Here is a 22,770-nt window from a genome sequence, read left to right as displayed (position 1 = left end):
CAGACTACCCCCCCACCCCCCCTTGATCCGGTCCTGGAGATTAACTATGTGGGATGATTAACAGCCCCACATAGTCCCAGTAAAATGGAGAGGTCAAGGATAACAGTCTTGTAATGTACAAGGTTGCAATAAGTATTCCAGTTGCTAAGGCAAGGAACAATTGGTTGGACTTCGATTGGTTGGGGAAAGAGACATTATCTAAAAGAGGTGGGGAGAAATACCGTTGAAATGGTTTACGATTAGGCAGGTGTCAGGAGAAAACCTATAGACAGAGCAGATACCTGTAGAGGTTAAAATGTATTTGGGTTGCTAGGAAAATTTATGCTGTGTCAGAGAATGCAGGACACATTTACACAGTGAATGAAGAATAACAGTGCAATCCTATGGAGAGTTACTCCAGTCTAAGGCCATTGACTTCAATGGGCTTAGACTGGAGTAACTCTGCATAGGATTGCACTGTAAATATCACAAACTTTACTCTCATTTGTTTTATAGAGGCCAATGGTACCTGTCCAGCAGTCAGTTCTGTGTCTCCCGTAATCATACTGATTGTTGTACTTTTACCAGCCCCATTGGGCCCCAACAGTCCCCAGACTTCTCCTGGAACAAAGATACATGCATTTTTCAAAAGTAAGAACTGCAGGACGCTGCACCCAAGCATGCCTGCATCCATAAATACAAAGGGAAACAATTAAAACAGAGCTGGCAATGTATGTAAAAGGAATTGTATGCTGAAGATTTAAATCAGATGCGTCAATGACTACCAATGCTATTTTTTATTAAGAAAAGGAAAGGAAACTTGTTTCATCAATAGGTGTTTCAAATAAAGAGTACATAAAAATCAAAAGATAATAGCAATCATAGTGCAACGGAATAAAAACAGAGAGAGTACATTTAAGGTTCAAAAGAGTACAAGGAAAGAAACACAAAGAATGCAGAGGGACACAAAACACTATGTAAGTTCTATAGCAAAATTAACAATGCCATTTAGCAAACATAATTCCAAACAGGAACAGTTTAGTTCTGTTCTAGCTTTTGAACTAAAAACCCATCCCTGTTCTAACTCATTTCACTGCTACCATGAAATAAGGGATGCACCTATGTTGTGCACATATATGTGCACCTTTGACTTGTGTCTAGGATTTTTGAGTCTAATAAAACATAATTGAAAGGAATACCAAGAAAGAAGGGGCAGTTCCTTTATCAAGAGGACAATTTTACAATATAAGATTTTGCAAGAAAAGAAAATGGTTTCACTTTCTGATAGGAAATGAACAAAGTAATGTTCAATAAAGTACCATTGGGATTAAAGATGGGCACAAACCAAAATATGAACCAAAGTTCATAACGAACTGAGGCTGGTTTGTGGTTTCTGACGAACTGCTACAACTTTAGGCTGGTTCATTTGGTTTATTTTTTGGTTCTTCACTGCAGACAGCCTGGCACTGATCAATCAGTTTCCTAGGCAACAGGGGATGGACTTCCTGCAGTCCTTCTGCTGACCGGAAGTGGCCTTCTGCTGGCTGGAAGTGACCTTCTGTTGACCTGGAAGTGATGATTTGCTGACCTGGATGTGACATTTTCATGAAACAAACTGGCTCACGAACCAGGGCAGGTTCGTGAAAGTTCATGGTTCATGAAATGTGACAAACCACGAACTGCATGGTTCGTTTTTCCCCCGGTTCGTGCCCATCTCTAATTGGGATCCAATGAAATGGCCAATTCTTGGCAGCAGAACTGGCTCCTGGCTTTTGGGAGGGGGCTTAAGCCCACTTCTAGACTCCAGTTCTTGGCTTCCCACCCACACGTCCCCACCTGCCCATACATCCATCCTTTGCCCCACTCGTGAGCTCTCCCACTACCTGCAGTCACAGCTGCCCCTATTGCCTGTACACACTTTCCCAAATGATGCTGTGTGGCAAAGGAAGCTAGGAGTGCCACTGCCATGGCCAACAGGAATGCTGATGCTTTGTGCACCACCCACATGCTGTTCTACAGCAGCGCTAGGCAGCATATAGCATCTTGGAGCCAAGGAGACAAACAGGCAGTTCTCCTCTCCTCTATTTATCATAACAACAAACTGATGAGGTCAGTTCAGCTTCAGTGAGTGTGATTTTCCCAAAGTCCCCCCAGAGTGGGGATTCAAACCTAGGTCCCCCAGATCCTTATCCAACACACTAACCACTATACCGCAGACTGCAACCCTGAGAAAACTTTCCTGGGAGTAAGCCCTACTGAATAGACCTGAGTAGGATTCTGAATAGATAGAAACAGGAGGACTAACAGCATTTTTGGTTAGCAAGTTAAAATTTAAAACATTGAAAATCGTACATGATCAAACACATTAGAGCATATTGTCAGCAACATTAGTCACATTTAAACAACAAATATATCCATTAAATATATTGAATATATATATGGCATACATAGGAATTATCCTTATCTTGTAATTTGTATTCCATATAAATGTTCATGCTATATATTTTCAGTGAGTAAAAACTCATTTTTAAAAGCATCTCACTTGTTCCAAAAGACAAAGTATTTCACTAAAGTTTTTTTAGTCATCCCCAAAATTTGGTGCTAGGCAGGCAATGGAGTGTGTGCAATGGGCATGAGTGCGTCTTTTCTTTTCGGCTCTACCTCAACAATGGCATTTTCTCCCTGCTAATCAGGTCCTTGCAAGGGTAGATCTCTTGCGGTGCTGCCCAGGCGCTGGCCTGTCTCTTACACTCCCATCAGGGGAGGGCTCATTTTGAGGGGAAACACACAGGAACACACTTCCAGCAGTTCCCCAAAGAGGTCACATGACAGGTGGCCCTGCCCACCTGACTCTCAGCCATTTTGGGCCCATTTTGGCCCGGATTGGGGCCGAAATGGCCCATATCGGGCCTCTGATGGGTGGTGGGTCACTCTTCTGCTCAGCAGTGGCCCGATCCTGACCATTTTGGGCCCCTTTTCAGCCATTTTCAGCCCCTATTTGCCATTTTGGGCCCAATTTCAGCCCTGAATGGTCAGGATTGGGTCCAAAACAGCCAGGATAGGTGATGTCAGAAGGTTTGGCATAAGCAAATCAGTTATGCTAATGACACACTTCCGGTGATGTCAAGGGGTGTGTCATATGCGAATGAGTTATGCTAATGAGTTCCTCCCACTCTTTTTCTACGAAATGACCCCTGCATCAGTCACTTGCTGTGAGGAAAAGTGTCACTGGGTGGGGTACAAGTGCTCTGTAGACTTCAATCATAGCCTGCAATCCTAAAGACACTTCCCTGGGAGTAAGTACTATTGAATAACATGGGGGAAATATGCACCTTGGTGACATTAACTGCAGAAGGAGGTGCCCTGAAGTGCCTTGAAGTTCTCATTACAAAAAACGGGGCTGAAATTCATGATCATGGAAAAAAACAAACAAACAGATTAGATCTGAACCAACAACATTCCCCCAGAAAACACCAATAATGGCAAACAGTTTGTCTGGAAACTCTGGATTCAAAACTACTAAGCAGTATATTATTATATTTATTGATTTTAAACTGTTCACCACCCAGAGCCCCTGGGGATGGGCGGTATATAAATTGAAATATAAATAAATAAATAAATCTATCCTTTTTTAGATAATGTTCACTGCAGTTCAAAATGCACAGAGACCACAAAGAAAGTAAATGTTTTCTGCAAACATCAACTATTTTTGGAAATAAATACTAAGTAAAAGTCATTTTTATGTTGAAAAGGTTAAGAAACGTTATAATACAGTAAAAACTTTTGTTAGCGAACCTTTTTTAACACAAAAAGAGACATTTCTGGTGGCTGCTTTCTTTTGCTCATTGTTCTTCTTCAAACAGGAACAAGCCTTTTTGCTTTTGTATTCCTTGCGCAGGTTGTGGACAATAATGACCGGTTTCTAAGTAAGAAGAAGAAGAAGCTTGTTTAGGTTATATATACATATAAACCTTCTTGGACACTCCTCCTCTTATTCAAGGCACTCTGTTCAGCTGACTCATTCATGGCCCTACACTGTTTTTTTAGCAGTCAGACTCCTTTTCATGCCGGAAAGGGCAGCTTATGGATGTGAAATGTCACAAACCCCTTCCTCATGTGCCATAAGCACAAGGCACTGCCTGAGCCAGGGCGGATGCCAGCCCAGCTGGAGCTGGAAAACTACCAGAACATGAGTCACAGGCAGCTGATTGTCTGGTGGCCCCCTCTATGCCCCGGAGAAATGCAAAGAGTTAAAACAATGAGGTCTTCCAAGAGGCTCCTGAGTTCATCTCATCAACGCCCTTCCGTACTTCCCCCTTACCTATCTAACTTAATCAAGCTATTCAGCAAACCAGGTAGCTTTCCCACCTGGTGCTTAGAAGGTCCTCAAGCAATATTTTTTACCTATAATCCATCACAGATAATCATATCACAACTTTCTAAATTTATTGTCCAACCTCCGATGACAGCCATCAAACTATTGTTTTTGGGAGCAAGATGTCAGCACTGCCCCAGGGAATGCTTTGCCCTATAATTGGACTTTCCAGCCATGTGCTCAATGTGTGTGTGTTCTGGATCCATACACGCACCCTCAGCTATGTCTGAGTTGTCTCCTCTATCTGTCATTGTACTGCTGCCTCCGTGGACCTCTTCCTCTCCAAGACTGATACATATTGCCCTTCCCCTGAAACTGCTTTCCCATTTCCTCTTTGTTTTTTTTAATTAGCTGTGCATGTATGCTGTGAGTAGTTTTCTGTATGCTTGTCTTTTATTCCTTTGTTAATAAATAAACCTTTTCTGTTGAACATCTGCCTGTTTATTTGAGTGTGGCTGCCTTACTTCTCGCACCTGATGCAGGCTCGGGCAGGCTGGGTGTCCCCCTCCCCTGACTTGTGCAGAGTTTGGGTGGGCTGGGCATCCCCTCCCCATGCTCCTGGAACCTAAGTAAATATGGCTTGTGAGCCTCACAACATTATTTTAACTAAAAGTTGTGGACAACTTTGAACCTTGTTGGGCCTGTTTTGCCAAACAAGATGCAAGTTCTGTAATGTGTAACACATATAGCACTCAAACTAGAGACTGCAAACCTGCCAGCACCCAACATCAAATGCTGGCATGATAGGGTCTTAAGATCTGGATCTGGAACATTTCCTTTTTTCGTTGACTTTTGATTTGTGTAACATTTGCCTGATGAAATGTTCTGAACAATCAGAAAGCTTGCACAATGTTTTTTGTCATTTAAGCTAGACTCAGTAAAAGTTATTACATACATTTTCTCAGGGCTTTTTTTCTGGGAAAAGAGGTGGTGGAACTCAGTGGTTTGCCCTCGGAGGAAATGGTCACCTGGCTGGTGGCCCCGCCCCCTGACCTCCAGACAGAGGGGAGTTTCAATTGCCCTCTGTCTGGAGATCAGGGGGGCGGGGCCACCAGCCATGTGACTGTTTTCAAGAGGTTCCGGAACTCCGTTCCCCCGCGTTCCCCCTGAAAAAAAGCCCTGCATTTTCTTTTCATCAGTTTAAGTACCCTATAATTACGAGAGGTTTATATGGTAGAGAAATTGAAGAGACTGATGAAATTTAATTGCCCTGACCCTGTTTGCCTGCCAAGGGTCTTACTTTTTGTACTCAGAAGAACATCATCTCCTATTTCGAAACTACATTTTTAACATTTTAAAATATCTGTAGGTGATCTCTACATATCTATTTATTTGCTACTACAAACCTAAAAAAAAAGTATTACTCTTTTGGCTCTGGTAGCTTGGCAAGAGATTTCCTTATTAATGGGAAGAAACAATAAGGAGAACAGCCTTCGTGCTCTTATCAGCTATTTATTTGAATATAATGTGACTTCTCTCTTCTCTCCATCTATTTTACAGAGCCAAAAAAGAGACATGTTAACAGAAAACGCATGGATTGTATCTAATGATCCGAAGAGCAAATCTCTGAAATAAACACCAGAGCAATATGTTTTACCTCTTCCTGATCTGGTGAAGCCATTGCATTTTGCACTCTCGCCCTTTCATCTTGAACATCTCTGTCATCATCTTCACTCGCTTCTTCAGGATTCTTCCGGCTGCTCTTGCTCTGTGGAGAAATCCTAGAAATCAAAAGCGTCACAGAGAGATTACAGAACACTGTGGACCAAGGGATTGTTTGCAAAAAGGAGTGCAGCAAACTGTGCACAACAATGCTAGGATCTGGACCAACAGGCAAATTAAAATTTCAGGAAGTCCCTCTGTCAGATATCGAGAGCAATCCTCTTAAGCAGGTCTACTTGGAAGTAACTCTCATTTCACTCAATGGGACTACTCTCAGGAAAATGTTCTTAGGAGTAGATGCAGAGGAGTTAGCCGTGTTAGTCTGTGGTAGCAAAATCAAAAAGAGTCCAGTAGCACCTTTAAGACTAACCAATTTTATTGTAGCATAAGCTTTCGAGAATCAAGAGAACTTGATTCTCGAAAGCTTATGCTACAATAAAATTGGTTAGTCTTAAAGGTGCTACTGGACTCTTTTTGTTCTTAGGAGTGCAGCCGTCTGTGAGATGACCACAAACTGCAATATTTAATTTCATTGTTATTATTTCTTCTTATGCTGTTTTTTGATTTAATATAGAGTTAAATGTTGTAAGTCGCTTTGAGACCATAGGGTGAGCAGTGACTAAAAATCATGAAGGAGAGGGAATATCAGTCCTTGCAGATTCTCCACCTGTCTGCCACCATCTCCTTCCTTCTCCTCATCACTACCATTACTGAGCTTCTCCCTGTCCTCTCGCTGCCTCCATCCATCCTCCCTCGCCCTGCTACCACCACCTCCTTTCTTCCCAATCACACTGACACTGCTTCCTCCATCTTCCTCCTCCTCTTTCCTCCTCCCCTGCCTGCTGCCTCATTACTTGTCCCTTCTCCTGCTTTCTCTCCCACCACTGGTGCCACTTTCTTCTCTCTCTCTTGCCAGCACTGCATGCTTTGACACTGTTGATTGGCATTGCTAAGTAGCATGCCCCCCAAGGCAACATTCTTTCATTTTTTTTAATTGAGGATTTTTTGATTAAAAATCCCTCATGTTTAGTGCCTAAATATAATACCGGACCTGACCAGGGTTTTTTTTCTGGGAAAAGAGGTGATGGAACTCAGTGGGTTGCCCTCAGAGAAAATGGTCACATGACTGGTGGCCCCGCCCCCTGATCTCCAGACAGAGGGGAGTTTAGATTGCCCTCTACGCCATGGCCCATGGCATGGAGGGCAATCTAAACTCCCCTATGTCTGGAGGTCAGGGGGCAGGGCCACCAGCCACGTGACCATTTTCAAGAGATTCCAGAACTCTGTTCCACCTCATTCTAGCTGAAAAAAAGCCCTGGACCTGGCTATAATTGAACCTCAGGAAACATCTGTGGTTGGGATGACTGAAGATTCGAAAATGCCCCTCCAGATTCAAACATGTCATGAAATGTCTCTCATTCACTCTGGACAAGATCAGAAGAAAAGTTTCCATTGGAAATACGAACCGTGATTGTTAAAATATGGGAAATAGGAAAACGGGCAATTTTTAAAGTAGAAAATTCCATTGCCATCAAAATGATGCATTTTAGCACTGCACATCAATGCTTCGAGGGGAAAAAAGGAAAACCATGTTTGCCCAGAGCCATTTCAATCTATGTGTACAAACCTAAAGACAGGATCTCTTCTCATAATTGGGCTGCCGTATTTCATCTCCAAACAGCGCAATAAAAAAATGAAAATTATGCTATGGAAGAAAGGCTAAAGAAAAACAGAAAGATAATTACTTTACTAACTATACAGATTGATAATCCATGTATGTTACTGCATTTTAATTCTCTGTTTGGTTAAATTCCCCCAGTTTTGTGATTAAATGCTAGATAATTCAGTATCGACCCTTTTTGTGCTACTCAACACCCAGCCCCTGAAATGATCAGCTCTGGTGAGTAAGAACTGCCTCCAGGCGATCAGGTAATTAAACACTGCAAAAGCTCACTCACCTTTGTTCATTAGGACCACATATAACATAGACAGATGCCCATAGACTAATAAACTGTGTGCTAGTAACTAACATGGACTTAAGTCGCAAGGCTGTGCTATTTAGCATATAAACATTTACAGACTATTCCCTAATACCTCTCTCAGACCATCACTAAATTAATTAAAATAATTGTGGAGGTAATGTGGAGCGAGGAGAGTAACAGGCAGAAAATAGGTTAAAAATTATGAGTATTTATAATACTCATTTAATTTCATTTCCCAGTTTGATACTTTTCCAGTTATAAAATAGCTGAACCCTTTTTTCTTTCTAACACCAATATTACAACAACAACATTTGATTTATATACCGCTCTTCAGGGCAACTTAACACCCACTCAGAGCAGTCTACAAAGTATGCTATTTTTATCCCCACAACAATGATCACCCTGTGAGGTGGGTGGGGCTGAGAGAGCTCCTAGAAGCTGTGAGCCAAGCTACAAGTGATGCCTGACACAGGTTGGACACTTGTCAGCTTCCCTCAAGTTTTGATGGGAAATGTAGAAGTCCTGGTCTTGCAGCTGTAATGGAGAGCCACACTGTAAAACCAGGATGCCTACATTTCCCATCAAAACTTGAGGGAAGCTGACAAGTGTCCAACCTGTGTCAGGCATCACTTGTAGCTTGGCTCCCAGACTGACCCAAGCTGTGGTTTACATCACTCACAATTCTATTGCAAATACGAGTATAAGCAGGGCTTTTTTTTCAGCTGGAACATGGTGGAACAAAGTTCCGGCACCTCTTTAAAATGGTCACATGGCTGATGGCCACGCCCCCTTATCTCCAGAAAGACGGGAGTTTAGATTCCCCCTGAGCTGCTCCAGTGGCGCAGAGGGCAATCTAAACCCCTCTCTGTCTGGAGATCAGGAGTGTGGCCACCAGCCATGTGACTATTTTCGCCAAGGGCAATTTAAACTTTAAAAAACTTCCCCCTTGTTCCAGATGACCCAAAGTGACGTCATTGTGTGGTCCTGTGCTGGCAACCCACTGAGTTCCACCACCTCTTTTCCCAGAAAAAAGCCCTGAGTATAAGGTATAGCCCGAGCTACCATAGACGAACATGTGGTGCAATCCTTCATCCACTTTCTAGAATAGTTTTCTCTGATGCTACACTAGTTCACTGTAATACATTCAGTACTATTCCTGAACATTAAAGATGGTGAACATTAACCCTAAAATGGGACAAATGACTACATTTAAAAAGCCAGGATGCCAACAAAAGGTATTTATGATATCATTGTTTGTGACTTTGCAATGGTGTATCAAGGCAAATTAGGAAACTATATTAGTAGCATATACCTGGGCTGTTATACCAACAGCCTACATTGACCTATTACCGTGTTCTACAAAGCTGTAAGTATGTGAACTGAGGGTGGCAACTATTATTAAGAAGATAAGAGCAGGTCTTGTAGACCAGAGCAAAGTCTCCTCTAGTGCAGTATCCTATTTACAATTTTATTGAGCTTCAGGGAAGCCCACAAATGCTCCTCAGCCAAGTGGTATTCTATCATAAATAATGCTTCTAAACATGGACATTCCATTTACTTTTTGCTTTCCCCCTTGATGTCATCGCTTTCCCCTCCTCTGCTCTGGACTCACAACAACCCTGCGGGATAGGGTCAGGCCGAGAAAGTGTGAGAGATCAAACTCCACCTGGTAAACTTCCATGGTAGAAAGAAAACCTGGACCAATTTGTCCCAGGCCCTATTAACCACTTGAACACTGGTTAATAGTCGTTGGTAGACCTATCTTTTGTGAATTTATTTAAGCTGCCTTTAAAACACTATAAGCCAATTGCCATCACCATTTCTTGAGGCGGCAGATTCTATACTTTAGTTGTATGTTTCACGAAGAAATCCTTTGTCATAAATTTATTGTCACTTAGAGCCAAGCTACAAGTGACAAATGACACTTGAGCGGCAAGTGGATTGAGTGAAGAGCAAGTGGAGGGCAAGTGAAAAGGGAGGGATACACTTGCTGTTCAAGTGTCATTTGTCACTTGTAGTTTGGCCCTTATTTTCAGTGGATGATCTCAAGGTGTAGTATTATGAAAAAGGAGGAAATTTCTCTCTATCATTTTTTTCTTTCAGTCTTTTCACATTTTTAAGCCACCTCGGACAGGTTCCTGAAGAGGCAGCAGCGTAAGTTTTTTTCTGAATAAATAAATAACAGAAGAGGTCTCTTTTTCTCTGCCCACCTTTAAAACTGAACTGGAGAACTCTTTTCATTGATGCAATGCATTCCTGGGCCTGGCTATTGAGCAGATTTCTTCTTACAGAAATGTGGGTGTGGATTTCTGTAGAGGGATTTGCTGACCAATGACGATGGGGGTGTATTGGAATCATAAGAAACACTCTCCATCCAATAATCCACTGTTCAGTATGTGAACATGTTTGTGTGTGTGTGTGTGTGTTCACTGTGTGTGTTCTTCCCATCTCCTAGAATAATCAATATGTAGTGTGAGGACTAGATATGGGCACGAACAGAAAAAAACCCGAACGTGGTGTTCGTTGTTTGTTGCCATCCATGAACAATGAACATTGATTAACATGATCCTGTTCACGAACATGTTCATTGTTCGTTGTTCGTGGGGGCCAGCAGGCTCTCCTCCAGCTATCAAGATCCCTACTGTACCATACCCAGAAACCCTACCTGAGCAGGCACCAGGAAAGGTACCAATAATAAATAATAGCTTGGCTCCAGAACCTGGCAGCAGCTCTGGAACTTGAAGGGGTAGATCTCTACTGCACCACACACAAAGAAAATTCAAGCTCCAATGCACTCACCCTGTCTCTCAACAGCAGCTGTCTCTCCCTGAAAGCCAGTGCTGGGAGCCCCCCTCCCCCCTGGTCTTTTCCTCTTGTAACAAATTTGGACCACCAGTCCACACTTAGAAGGATGACCAGCCTATCAAGCTAAATTGGGCTTAGATTGGGGTTTCTGGGGCAACAGCAGGAGTTCAGACAATCCTTGCTTGAGTTGCCATGGGAATTGATTGCAGGTGCCAGACTGTGACTTGATGAACAGCAACGAATAGCAACGAACAAGGCTTGCAACAACCACCTGTTCGTTTAGTATCAGGTGTCATGAACAGCTTGTTCACGAACAGCAGATTGGGCTGTTCGTGGGTTTTTTTTAGTTCATATTGCTGTTCGTGCCCATCTCTAGTGGGGACTGCAGCTCCTCAAACCACTTCTTTCAGCAGCTCATTTCTATGAGGCCTTTTAACATTTTATGTATGTACTAGAAACAAAGCCCATTTTGGGAAAAATACAACGGGCTCTAGAAAGGGGAGAGCAGGCAGCCAGGCATTCCCTCCTCCTCTGTCACTCATCCTGGCAGGTGAAGGAGTGGGGTGGGCATTGTCACTTGCTCCACACTTGATCTCAGCAACATGAAGCGGGGGGGGGGGGCTTTGCTACCTGCTGTATGTCTGATACAGGCCGGGTAAAGGGGGCAGGCATTGCCACCTGCTCCACTCCTGATCCCAGCCAGGCGAAGGGAAAATGGGCATTGCCTTCTGCTCTGTGCCTGATTACGGTTAGGTGAAGGGGGCAGGCACTGCTGCCTGCTCCAAGCCTGATCCCAGCTGGGTGAAGGGGGGTGGGCATTACCACCTGTTCCTTGCTGGGTGAAGGGAGGAGTGAACACTACTTTCTGCTCCTCACCTGATCCTGACAGGTGAAGGCGGAAGGTGGGCTTTGCTACGTGCTATTTATTTATTTACGTCATTTGAACCACCAGAGTATGCAAGTTAGTTAGACACTGTCTAGTTAGTTTTCAGCCAGATTAGTAAAAATGTTTTTTGTGTTTTTTTGCCATTGCTTCTGCATTGAGAGTAGCTATTACCATTTTCCAAGCACTCATTTAACTTAATAAAATAACTAACTTCATTTATGTCTGCGTCTCAGGGCCAAGCTACACATGACGAATGACACTTGAATGGCAAGTGTATTTCTCCCTGTTCACTTGCCCTCCACTCAATCCACTTGCCGTTCAAGTGTCATTCGTCATGTGTAGCTTGGCCCAGAGTGTCTGATTACTGTGTCCTCCCAAGTAAATAATTGTGTGAGAACCCAAGTAAATAAGATTGTTCAACCTCTCCAGAAAGGCTGCTGGAGTCGAGTGGCTGTGGTCAACACTTGAAATGGTAGCTTAAGGGGGGGGGGTGAACTCCTAGATATGGATACAGCCCACATACCACCAGCAGGTCCCTTTAAACTATCAGCTGGCAGGCGGAGAGGGGGGATCCCCTCCCCTCCGCCTGCCAGCTGATAGTTTAAATGGACCTGCTGCTTGCAAGGCAGGAAAGGGCCCTTTAAACTGTTAAATGCCCCTTTCCCTGCCACTGCTAAGCGGACGGAAAGGGGTATTTAAACCCCACAAACTGGTTCGTAACTGGCCCGAGTTCCATGCCAGTTTGTGGTTTTTGGTTTGTCAAAATCCACAAACCTCACGGTTTGGGGTTTTTTTTGGTTTGTACCCAAGTCTAGTTACTGGAAGGGGTGAGTTATACGGTTGATATCTGGGGGTGGTGTTTTATAGAAATTCTGCATTTTTATTGTGAATTTTAATGTAAATTATATGTTTTACTGCTGTAACCCACCCTGAGCCTTTTTGAATAATTCGGTTTTGCATTGTTTGTGGAAAGCCAGGAGAGTGGGGGCTCTCCTGACCTCCTCAGGCAGGCCATTCCACAGGGTAGGGGCCACCACAGAGAAAGCCCATGTACAGGTTATTGTCGATTTCACTGATGTGCAGGGTGGCACCTGCAGGACTTGCATGTACTGTATTTAAAATTGTTTTATTGTTACTATAGTGACCAGCACTAAGTCTGCTTGTGGGGAGGGTGGGTAAAAAAATCAAATTAATTAATTAAATTAGTTAATTAATCCTGCCTGACAGACTGCTGGACTGGCTGTTATCAGTACCCAGAGTAGGAAGTTTGATGCAGCTATCCCTGTAGAGGGCTGCAGTTTAAACTTTCCCTCCTATCCAATAAATACTGATTGCTTGATGGGCTGAGAGAAATGTTTCCCAGGGAATGAGGAATACCTTTTTTTAAAAAAAAGAATGGACAGGTAGGAATTATTAATTCATGATGTTATGAGATCTGGGAGTCAACCCGAGAAGTTTGTCTGCATCAGATATAGCTTACCTGATCCAATGCTGGTTAAGCCAGGTGACATTTAGGATCAGCAATGTCAAACTGCTCCCTCCCCCCTCCCCCCTAGAAATCATGCTCTTCTGGTGGGAATCATTCTATCTGAGGAAGAGCTCCATTGAATCTAAGCCAATGTTATAAATAGGGGCAATAATATTGAGAGCCATTAACTTCTAATTCCCGTTTCTCACAACAACTTATTAACACACCAATCCCATATCCTTACAGTTTCCCTGCACATTGTTAATGAAGCCATCCCCACCCCGCCCTGGTTATTCACATTGCAGGGCTGTTTTTTTCTCTCTGCTTGAATAGATTTCCCTTTTAATCAAGATTGGGAGGCTCGGAGAGCTAGGTAAGTGCCCCAGCCCTGAGTTCTAACAGATTGATGAGAAGTGTTGCCTCTGCTGGGGACCATGTGCCACAGAGGGTCCGCTGTCCTGTTTACTCATTGTACGAACCTACATAGTCAAGCAATGGCATTCACTAACATGGAGTTTGCTTCATGATGTAACTTCAAAGTCTCTGGTTTTGGGAAGTCAAACGATTATTGTGAAACTCACAGAACAGAAAGCTGCCAGAACATAAATTGTCTGTCATGTTATTTATACTACTTTGGGACTAAGCAGGGCTTTTTTTCTGGGAAAAGAGGTGGTGGAACTCAGTGGGTTGCCCTCGGAGAAAATGGTCACATGGGTGGTTGCCCGGCCCCCTGATCTCCAGGCAGAGGGGAGTTTAGATTGCCCTCCGTGCCACTCAGTGGCGTGGAGGGCGATCTAAACTCTCCTCTGTCTGGAGATCAGGGGGTGGGGCCACCAGCCATGTGACCATTTTCAAGAGGTTCTGGAACTCTGTTCCACTGCATCCCATCCGGAAAAAAAGCCCTAGGACTAAGTATTGACAGCAGAAAATATAAAGTTTTTGTTTAAAATTTCACTCTTGTAAATAAGAACAGTGTCTCTGACTCTCACCACAAATGCTGATATCAAGAGGGACTTTTGTGATTCAGTTAAATATGTGATAGTCTCAGGTTCATCTACAGGAAAGTGCAGCAACTATAAGAAAACATAGTTGGTATTTAGAATCAAAGTTCTTTTGTGCAATAGACAGATCTAAACACATTAAAATTAAGAATATTTTTATCAGTGCTTGGAAAATCAAAACATAAATACAGAAACCAGGCTCCTCATGCTGTTATTAACGGTTTTAAAGGGAATAGAAGACAGACACATCCGTTTGATATCTGTCTTTTCCCCCTTAAAAATGCAGGAAGCCTAATTCTGATTCAATAAGCAAAGGTTAAGAGTTGACTTGAAATCTCCACTTGCCTCCCTATGTAGCCATAATTCAAACGATGGCTTTGCACATGTGGAATTTAGTTTTTACAGGTGAACTTTTTAACTTATGTTATGAAAAATATTTTATACTGCCTTTCCACTCAACGAACTATCCCCAAGATAAAGAACAGTCAGACGTATTAAAACAAGCTTTAAATAGATATAAACATAAACCAGTTAAAGACAGCTAAACGAAACACAAACAGGAAGGATGGTTAGTGAGGGAACACTAAACAGAACAGAAAAGTTTCACCTGCAGGTGGAAGACAGTGATAGAGGAGGACAAATGAATTTTCCTGGGGTAGGAATTCCATAATTTTGGTGCTGCAGATGGGAAGGCCCTTTCATGGTTGCCACGTGCCTAACCACAGATGGCGTGGGTGATTGCAATAGGACCCCTGCAGATGGCAGTAGTGTCCAGGTAGGAGATCCTTCAGGTATGTTTCCCCCAGGCAGTGTAGGGCTTTAAAGGTCAATCTCAGCAATTTGGGCTTGAAGATTGGGAGGAAATGGAGATGGAACAAGACTGGAGTAGTATGGTCATTTTGACCCCCAAACTATGAACCTGCTTCTTTGCGGGGGGAGTGCAACCTCCTCCACAACAGGAGACCCCTCAATTTCTGGGTTAGTCCTTCCTCCTGTCAATAGCACCTCAGTTTTGTCAGGATTGAGTTTCAGCTTATTAGCCTTCATCCACTCCAAAACTGCCTCCAGGCACCTCCTGTCCCAGGTCTGGTTATTGGAAACTTGGATAACTGGATAACTTATTCTCCCAAATTACATGTGGAAGCCACATAGTCATTTTTTCCACAATGGGCAAACAATCTTATGGAAGCTACAACTCCATACTACAGTCTGGAAACCACTGTCTTAGGAAAAAAAACGATCCGCTGTAAATCGGTCTTCTGAATTATTAAGAGGTTTCTGCCTCTCAAGTGACATGGCACTTTGCAAATGTATGGGCTTTGGCAACAGCATTTTTTCCCTATAGGATTTCCCAAGTGAAGAATCCCCATTTCCAATCAAAACTCTACTTACACTCTTAGGATTCTCTTACCTGACTCTGTGAGGGGGTACGTCTCCTTCACCACAATGGGAATATGGACAGACACATGCAGGGCTTTTTTTCAGCGGGAACACTGTGGAACGGATTTCTGGCACCTCTTGAAAATGGTCACATGGCCAGTGCCCCCCCCCCGATCTCCAGACAGAGGGGAGTTTAGATTGCCCTCTGCGCCGCTGTGCAGAGGGCAATCTAAACTCCTCTCTGTCTGGAGATCAGGGGGCGGGGCCACCAGCCATGTGGCTATTTTCTCCGAGGGCGATTTAAACTTTAAAGAACTCCCCCCTTGTTCCAGCTGACCCAAAGTGACATCATTGTGCAGTTCTGGGAGCATGAGCACAGTTTGTGTGCGTGCATGTGGTACCAAGGGCACCACCTCCTGCCAGGAGTTGCCCCCTATGCTGTCAACCCATTGAGTTCCACCACCTATTTTCCCACTTTAAAAAAATTCCCCCCTTGTTCCAGCTGACCCAAAGTGATGTCATTGTGCAGTCCTGAGTTCCACCACTGAGTTCCACCACCTCTTTTCCCAGAAAAAAAGCCCTGGACATATGTATACAAGTGGTAAGTAGGAGGAAGGAACTAGACTCAATACTTCCAACCCTACACTAGCCCTAAATATTAACAAGACCAAAATTGTGGCAATTTCCAGGGAGATAAAAAGATTTGCACTTCTTTGGTCTTAAAGAGTCAGACTGGGAATTATAATAGCTGTATTATTCCTTGTTCGACTGAAGTGGTGACATTTCAAAGCAACAAATTGTATTTCACCTTTCACTTCAGCTTACCGATGAAAAAGTAATTGTGAAGAATACTGATGAATATAGAGGTATCAAAAAAACTGCCACAAGATTTAGATAGAGGTTTTCAAATTGGTCATAGATCAAATAGCCACTGAGGAAAACCACGACAATCTAAAACAGAGGAAGACAGTATCATTACAGATATTATTTAAAGACTGAAGTAGTCAACAGGGTTGCAGTTACCTGTAACTGTTGTACATCCAGTGTCTTCTGTGCAGCTACTCATGGGACTGTGCAGGCATAGGGAAACTGCAGAGGTTCAGTTTGACAAGATTTTCTAGAGCTTTCCTATGTGCTTGGAGAACTCCCCCCTCCCCTCAATACAAGCCAGTGACCAAGCCGACATGTGATTGAGGGGGGGTGCACTTTCCTCAGGGCCAAGCTACAAGTGACGGATGACAGTTGAACGGCAAGCGAACAGCCTCCCACCTCCACACAGAACAGGGTGCTAGGAGATTGGGCAGCAGCCTTGTGCCTCCCTACACCAAGGGAGGATACAAGGAGGATAGGCAGCAAGTTTTGTGCCTAGAGTGCCAAAATTCCTCAGGCCAGCCCCGAATATAGAAAATGAATCCCATAGGATTGCCATAGGATTGCCGTTATAAATGGCAGCAGAGAAATAAAATTAAAAATGCTGTCCAGCCTATATTGTGATGTACAGCTGGGGTAGATTTTAAAGGGAAAACAAGAACGTGATTACAGCAGCTCTGGAGGAGGGGCAGACAGTAATCCCTTGGGGTGTGACTGGTCACTCCTGTGTGAACTTCTACCCAACCCTCATATAAATTATATCATGTTTGTGCAATGCCTGAGGCTCTGTGTGCTTGTAACTCTTTGAAGACTTCCCCAGGTAACACTGTACTTTGCCATAAATACACAGGTCTAGTGAACCCCATGGTAAAGTCTTCACCCAAGCCTTCTCTATATGTGAGACAACAAGTCTCTTTAATAGCAGATCTATAGCTTGCTGGATTCTACTGAGTTCTGTACCACAAACAGTTCCACCCACCTATAACTCCACTGGGCAAAATTTAAGCAATATTCTAAACAGAAAGAATATGTTTAGTATCCCAGAGTGTATGCTACGCACAATATAGGCCTAATGTTCAAGCTCTTTTCAGGTGGATGTTTAAACCAATCTTTTCAGTTTTCATATTTCAAAATAATCCCCTCCTTCATGTATGAAGACATAAATTTTATCTATTTTTCTTTAACATATAACAAGTTCCAGATATTGGGGTAGGACAGACAGTGAATCTAAAAAGAGTCCAGTAGCACCTTTAAGACTAACCAATTTTATTGTAGCATAAGCTTTCGAGAATCAAGTTCTCTTCGTCAGATGCATGGTACAGAAACTGGTCAAATATAGAAGAGGAGGGGGGAGGAGGGGAGGAGAGAGAAGATGCAATTAGGGGGGGAGAAGGAGGATGCAACCAAAACATTCCTTTGCTAGTAAATGTAAACATCTCCTTTTGGTGTGGGGATCAGTTGGTTTGTGTAGGTTTTAAAGGAGTTTGCCGTGTTAGTTTGTAGCAGCCAAATCAAAAAGAGTCAAAAAGAGTCTGTAAAGGAAATCTGTTACCTGTGATAATGTGATAACCATTCATATCACATTATCACATTATCACAGGTAACAGATTTCCTTTACAGAGGCGGGGTCTGGGGGAGCCCAGTGGCACCTGGCGTGGGCTTTTGGGGACCACAGTTCTCTTTGTCAGATGCATCTGGCGGGGAGGGCTGTGGTTATCGAAGGCTTGTGCTGCATTGGAATTGGATGGTCTAGCTGTGCTGCTGACTCTTTTTGACTCTTTTTCATTTGGCTGCTACAAACTAACACGGCAAACTCCTTTGAACCCTACACAAGCCAACTGATCCCCACACCAAAAGGAGATGTTTACATTGACGTAGCAAAGGAATGTTTTGTTTGCATCCTCCCTCTCCTCCCCTCCCCCCCCTCCTCTTCTATATTTGACCAGTCTCTGTATCAGGCATCTGACGAAGAGAACTTGATTCTCGAAAGCTTATGCTACAATAAAATTGGTTAGTCTTAAAGGTGCTACTGGACTCTGTTTTGATTTTGCTACCACAGACTAACACAGCTAACCGCTGGATTAGTGAATCTAAAAACTCCTTAATGAAATCAGTGGTCTGACCACATACTTACCAACATTAAGGTGAAAGACCAAAAACTACTAGTATACTGTCCTTTGCGAAATATGAAAGCAACTACGTACAGCAGCAAGACAACTGATATGCCGTAGCTCAGTAGAAATAACACCTGTTAGAAAGAAGGTCACATTTAAGCTAATTGTTAGATAAAAAATACATCTTGCTTAATGTAAGTGGCAGATACATGCAATGCTTACCATCAGTGTTCAAGTAGTGTAACCTCTAATAATATTAACACCATAATAATGAATACAGGGACCCCCAGGCAACTTATTCGCATAATTCAGATGGCATGTTGTGTATGGTGGTCAAGTGAATTTAAAGTGTAGTTCACAAATACTGAAGCAGTCTTATGACTGTTGCCCCACACATATGGCATGTAGCTGCACACCATAGCAGAGCTCCGTCTCCTGGCAATTTTAAGTCCAGAAGAAAACTCACATGCAACCTCCATAGCACTGTGCCACTATTTACCTTCAAGATAGTAAAGTACAGGTAGATTGTCCTGAAGTGTGCCTGAATGCTGAAGGCAAGTTCAAACAGTCAGGATAATTCTTTTTCAGGCAAGATGGATAGATACAAAGAAAAACAGAGGCTGCCCAGCCCAAAATCAACCTAAAATTGATGGATACAAGCCCAAGGAAATGATGCGTTATGGTTATATTGGCCTTTTAGCTTCTCAGCAGGCCTATCTAAATGATGACTAGGTTTTGCATTGAAGGTAATGTCTCAACATGATTTAATCACATTTTTTCTTGGTTTTAGTCTTGCTTTATAAGAATATTTTTCCAAATTTCTCTTAGCTGTGCTTAAACTTTATTATGTGGTCCCATTTATTATGAAATGTTAGGCCTATTTTTTTTTATTTCTGGATTTCACTTTTTGATTCTTTCCTTATATTTTACAACCTGGAGGTCCATAAGCAGAGGCAGGGGAGACAGAGTTTGAACCTCCCCTACCTTCCTATCCAGGTTCCTTCTCTCTCTCTCTCTCTCTCTCTCTCTCTCACACACACACACACACACACCACCACCACATTTTCCCCTTTAACTATTCTCAACACTCTATCCTTTCTGGAGCAGGCTTAGTTCTCAGCAGGCTGTTTTTTTAGGGCGGGGGGACAACGACGTTATTTTATAAAGTCATATTTTTCTGCCCACCTGGGGAATTCCTACCCAGGTGGCAGCCTTTTTGCAAATTTTGTATCCTGCTTTTGGGGGGCAGTAAGCTATCTTAAATTTGGAAGATATTGGATGAAAATAAATAAATCAGTCCACTGAAGGCTGATTCTCTGTCTCTTCTGATCAGAAGAGACAGAGGCATTTATGCCACCTTTGGCTCTTCCTTTCCCCACCATAGGGTATTCTGGGAGCCAGGGAAGGTCCCATACATGTGACAGCATACAGAATCTCAGAACTTGCTACAGTCTTCATGGCACAAACTGGATTTTTCCCATATACCAGATGAATCCCCAGGATACAGCCTGATACACTTTGAATCCAGGTAGAACCTCCTGCAAATCTTTCTGGGGGCCTCCTTAAATTCCACACCCCCACCCAGGTGGAATCTCAGATTTTAAATAGGATTTCTTGGTTTTCTAGAACTTGGTAGTAACCATTATAATCAGGGCTCATTTCGAGGGGGAACGCACAGGAACACAGTTCCAGCAGTTCCCCAAAGAGGTCACATGTCAGGTGGCCCAGCCCACCTGACTGCCATTTTAGGGCCGTTTTGTCCTGGATTGGGGCCAAAACAGCCCTGATCGGGCCTCTGGTGAGTGGTGGATCACTCTCCTGCTCCTCACCATTTTGGGCCCCTTTTCAGCCATTTTCAGCCCCTTTTTGCCATTTTGGGCCCAATTTTGGCCCTGAATGGCCAGTATTGATCCAAAACAGCCAGGATAGGTGATGTCAGGGGGTGTGGCATATGCAAACCAGTTATGCCAATGACATATTTCCAGTGATGTCAAGGGGTGTGGCATATGCAAATGAGTTAATGTGTTATGCTAATGAGTTCCTCCAGCTCTTTTTCTATGAAATGACCCCTGATTATAATAAACAAGTTGGTTGTACAGACTGGCCTGGAGTACATATTAACGAAGCAGTGGCCAACTTTCACATAGTGACCAGTAGGAACAATTAAGATATTATATGATAAGTAGCTACAGTTAATTATTTTAACTGAAAACTAATTTTGAAAAAGTATCAATATATTTTTTAAAATGTATGTAAACAATCCAACTTACAAAGGAAAAAATTATGATGGGTCCATTAGGCATTCTCTCATTTACTACAAGTTGAAGCCATTGTGCTCCAAACACTAAAAAGAGTATAATCCAATGCAGAGGAAAGTCCACTAGAGCTTGTCCACACCAATAGGCTGAAGGAAATAGTCCTGAGACTCGTAGCTGGGAGTGAATTTTTAACTAGCAAAAGAAAGTACAAAGTATTTGTTATAATGTTCAATAAACAACTTTACATGTTTAAATACAGGTCAAGTTGCAAGAGTTGAACACAATGCTATTATTTCCGTAAACCATAAAGAAAAAATCTTAAGTTTGGTTCAAAACTGGAATACAATTTTATTCATTTTCTTCAGTGGTCACTGAAGATAGACCAAGCTAAGATCTCAAATTAGGACTTCCCTATCTTTTAAATATAAGAGAAAAAGCTAAATTTAACCCCCATAAGTCATCACAGACACCAGCACAAGTGTAGGCAGGGAAGTATGGGCTCCACAGTTTCTCCCTGGACTCAGCAAAGGTGCAGCTTGTGTGTAAACATGTAAACACAGGGTATGTATGCTCTCACACAATTCTGATGGCTCCATCTCTACTGAGATCAAAATACATTGTAAATAAATATTTTGTTGGTAGTGCCCAGAAATGTCTATACTGTCCTTAGCTATATTTGTTACCTTATAATCGCGAACACTCTTCATTGCAAAGTGTGGCGCAAAAGCAGGAAATAAAATAATAATACTCAAAATGTTAAATTCAGACGAGTAAATCCATAGATCAATATGTGAAGGCTGGAAAAAGAATCAGACAAAATAGGTTACCAAACAAACCCCATGATTTTATTTGTTATATATAATAAATGTTGGTAGACTGTACATTGAGTAGATTTTATTAGTTTATATTATTATTATTATTTATTACATTAGATTTTTAGTCCGCCCTTCCCACCAGGCGGGCTCAGGGCAGAGCGCAACATTTCAAATTACATAAATACAGTTAAAAACAGATAAAACAATATACAAATAACATTAAAACAACTTTATACAATACAGCTTCTCTTCAGATGGCGATGATAAAATACTGCTTTTCAAGCCCTGGCTCATATGTGGGGTTGGACAGATCTTTAGCGTGGCCAGTGGGGGCCCAACCTAGCCTCTACCATATGCCTGGCGGAACATCTCTGTCTTATAGGCCCGGCAGAAAGATAATAAATCCTGCCAGGCCCTGGTTTCCTCAGACAGAGTTTTCCACCAGGTCGGTGCCAGGACCGAAAAGGCCCTGGCTCTGGTCGAGCCCAGGCAGGCTTCCCTTGGGCCAGGGACCACCAACAGTTGTTTATTTGTTGAACAAAACATCCTCTAGGGTACATATGGGGAGAGGCGGTCCTGTAGATATGCTGGGCCCAGTCCGCATAGAGCTTTATAGGTTAACACCAAAACCTTGAACCAGACCCGATACTCAACTGGTAACCAGTGCAGCTGGTGTAGTATAGGTGTTATATGTTCCCTAATTGGGACACTTGCAATTACTCGCACAGCTCCATTTTGGACCAGCTGTAGCCTCCAGATCAGGCCCAGGGGAAGCCCTGCATAGAGTGAGTTGCAGTAGTATAATCTAGAGGTGACCGTTGCTTGGATCACTGCAGTTAAGTCATGGGTTGATAGGTAGGGGACAAGCTGCTGGGCCTCTCTTGGATAGGAAAATGAAGACTGGGCAACCGCTGTGACCTGAGCCTCCATAGTCAAGGAGGCAGCCAGGATTACCCCCAGGCTCCCAACTCTCGAAACCAGTGCAAGTAGCACTCCATCAAGAGCGGGGAGCCGGAGTCCTGTGCCCATGGCCCCCAGACCCACAGGCAAGACCTCTGTCTTTGTGGGATTTAATTTCAACCGACTCTGCTTCAACCATCCAGTCACAGCTTCGAAGGCATGCTCCAAGGCATCTGCGGCAGAGTTGGGCCGGCCGTCCATCATCAGATATATTA

The 22,770-nt window shown here is 43.1% G+C and overlaps 1 protein-coding gene across 5 annotated transcripts in view; it reads right to left on the bottom strand.

The window, feature by feature from the left end:
* LOC129327284 (ATP-binding cassette sub-family A member 9-like) overlaps window positions 1–22,770 on the bottom strand; it is a 130,750-nt gene that overhangs the window by 13,758 nt on the left and 94,222 nt on the right. For all 5 annotated transcript variants that reach the window (XM_054975786.1, XM_054975785.1, XM_054975787.1 and 2 more), the window contains 9 exons: window positions 21,464–21,577; window positions 20,793–20,972; window positions 18,543–18,656; window positions 16,364–16,489; window positions 14,147–14,230; window positions 7,644–7,735; window positions 5,952–6,075; window positions 3,775–3,901; window positions 509–600 (listed from right to left, as the gene is read on the bottom strand). In XM_054975786.1, the coding sequence (XP_054831761.1) occupies window positions 509–600; window positions 3,775–3,901; window positions 5,952–6,075; window positions 7,644–7,735; window positions 14,147–14,230; window positions 16,364–16,489; window positions 18,543–18,656; window positions 20,793–20,972; window positions 21,464–21,577 (1,053 nt within the window). The remainder of the gene's footprint in view (window positions 1–508; window positions 601–3,774; window positions 3,902–5,951; window positions 6,076–7,643; window positions 7,736–14,146; window positions 14,231–16,363; window positions 16,490–18,542; window positions 18,657–20,792; window positions 20,973–21,463; window positions 21,578–22,770) is intronic.

The sequence above is a fragment of the Eublepharis macularius genome, chromosome 4 (genome assembly GCF_028583425.1).
Source record: "Eublepharis macularius isolate TG4126 chromosome 4, MPM_Emac_v1.0, whole genome shotgun sequence".
Lineage (NCBI taxonomy): Eukaryota > Metazoa > Chordata > Lepidosauria > Squamata > Eublepharidae > Eublepharis > Eublepharis macularius.
The sequence above is the reverse complement of the archived record's forward strand: the minus strand, read 5'-3'. Positions and strand labels throughout refer to the sequence as shown.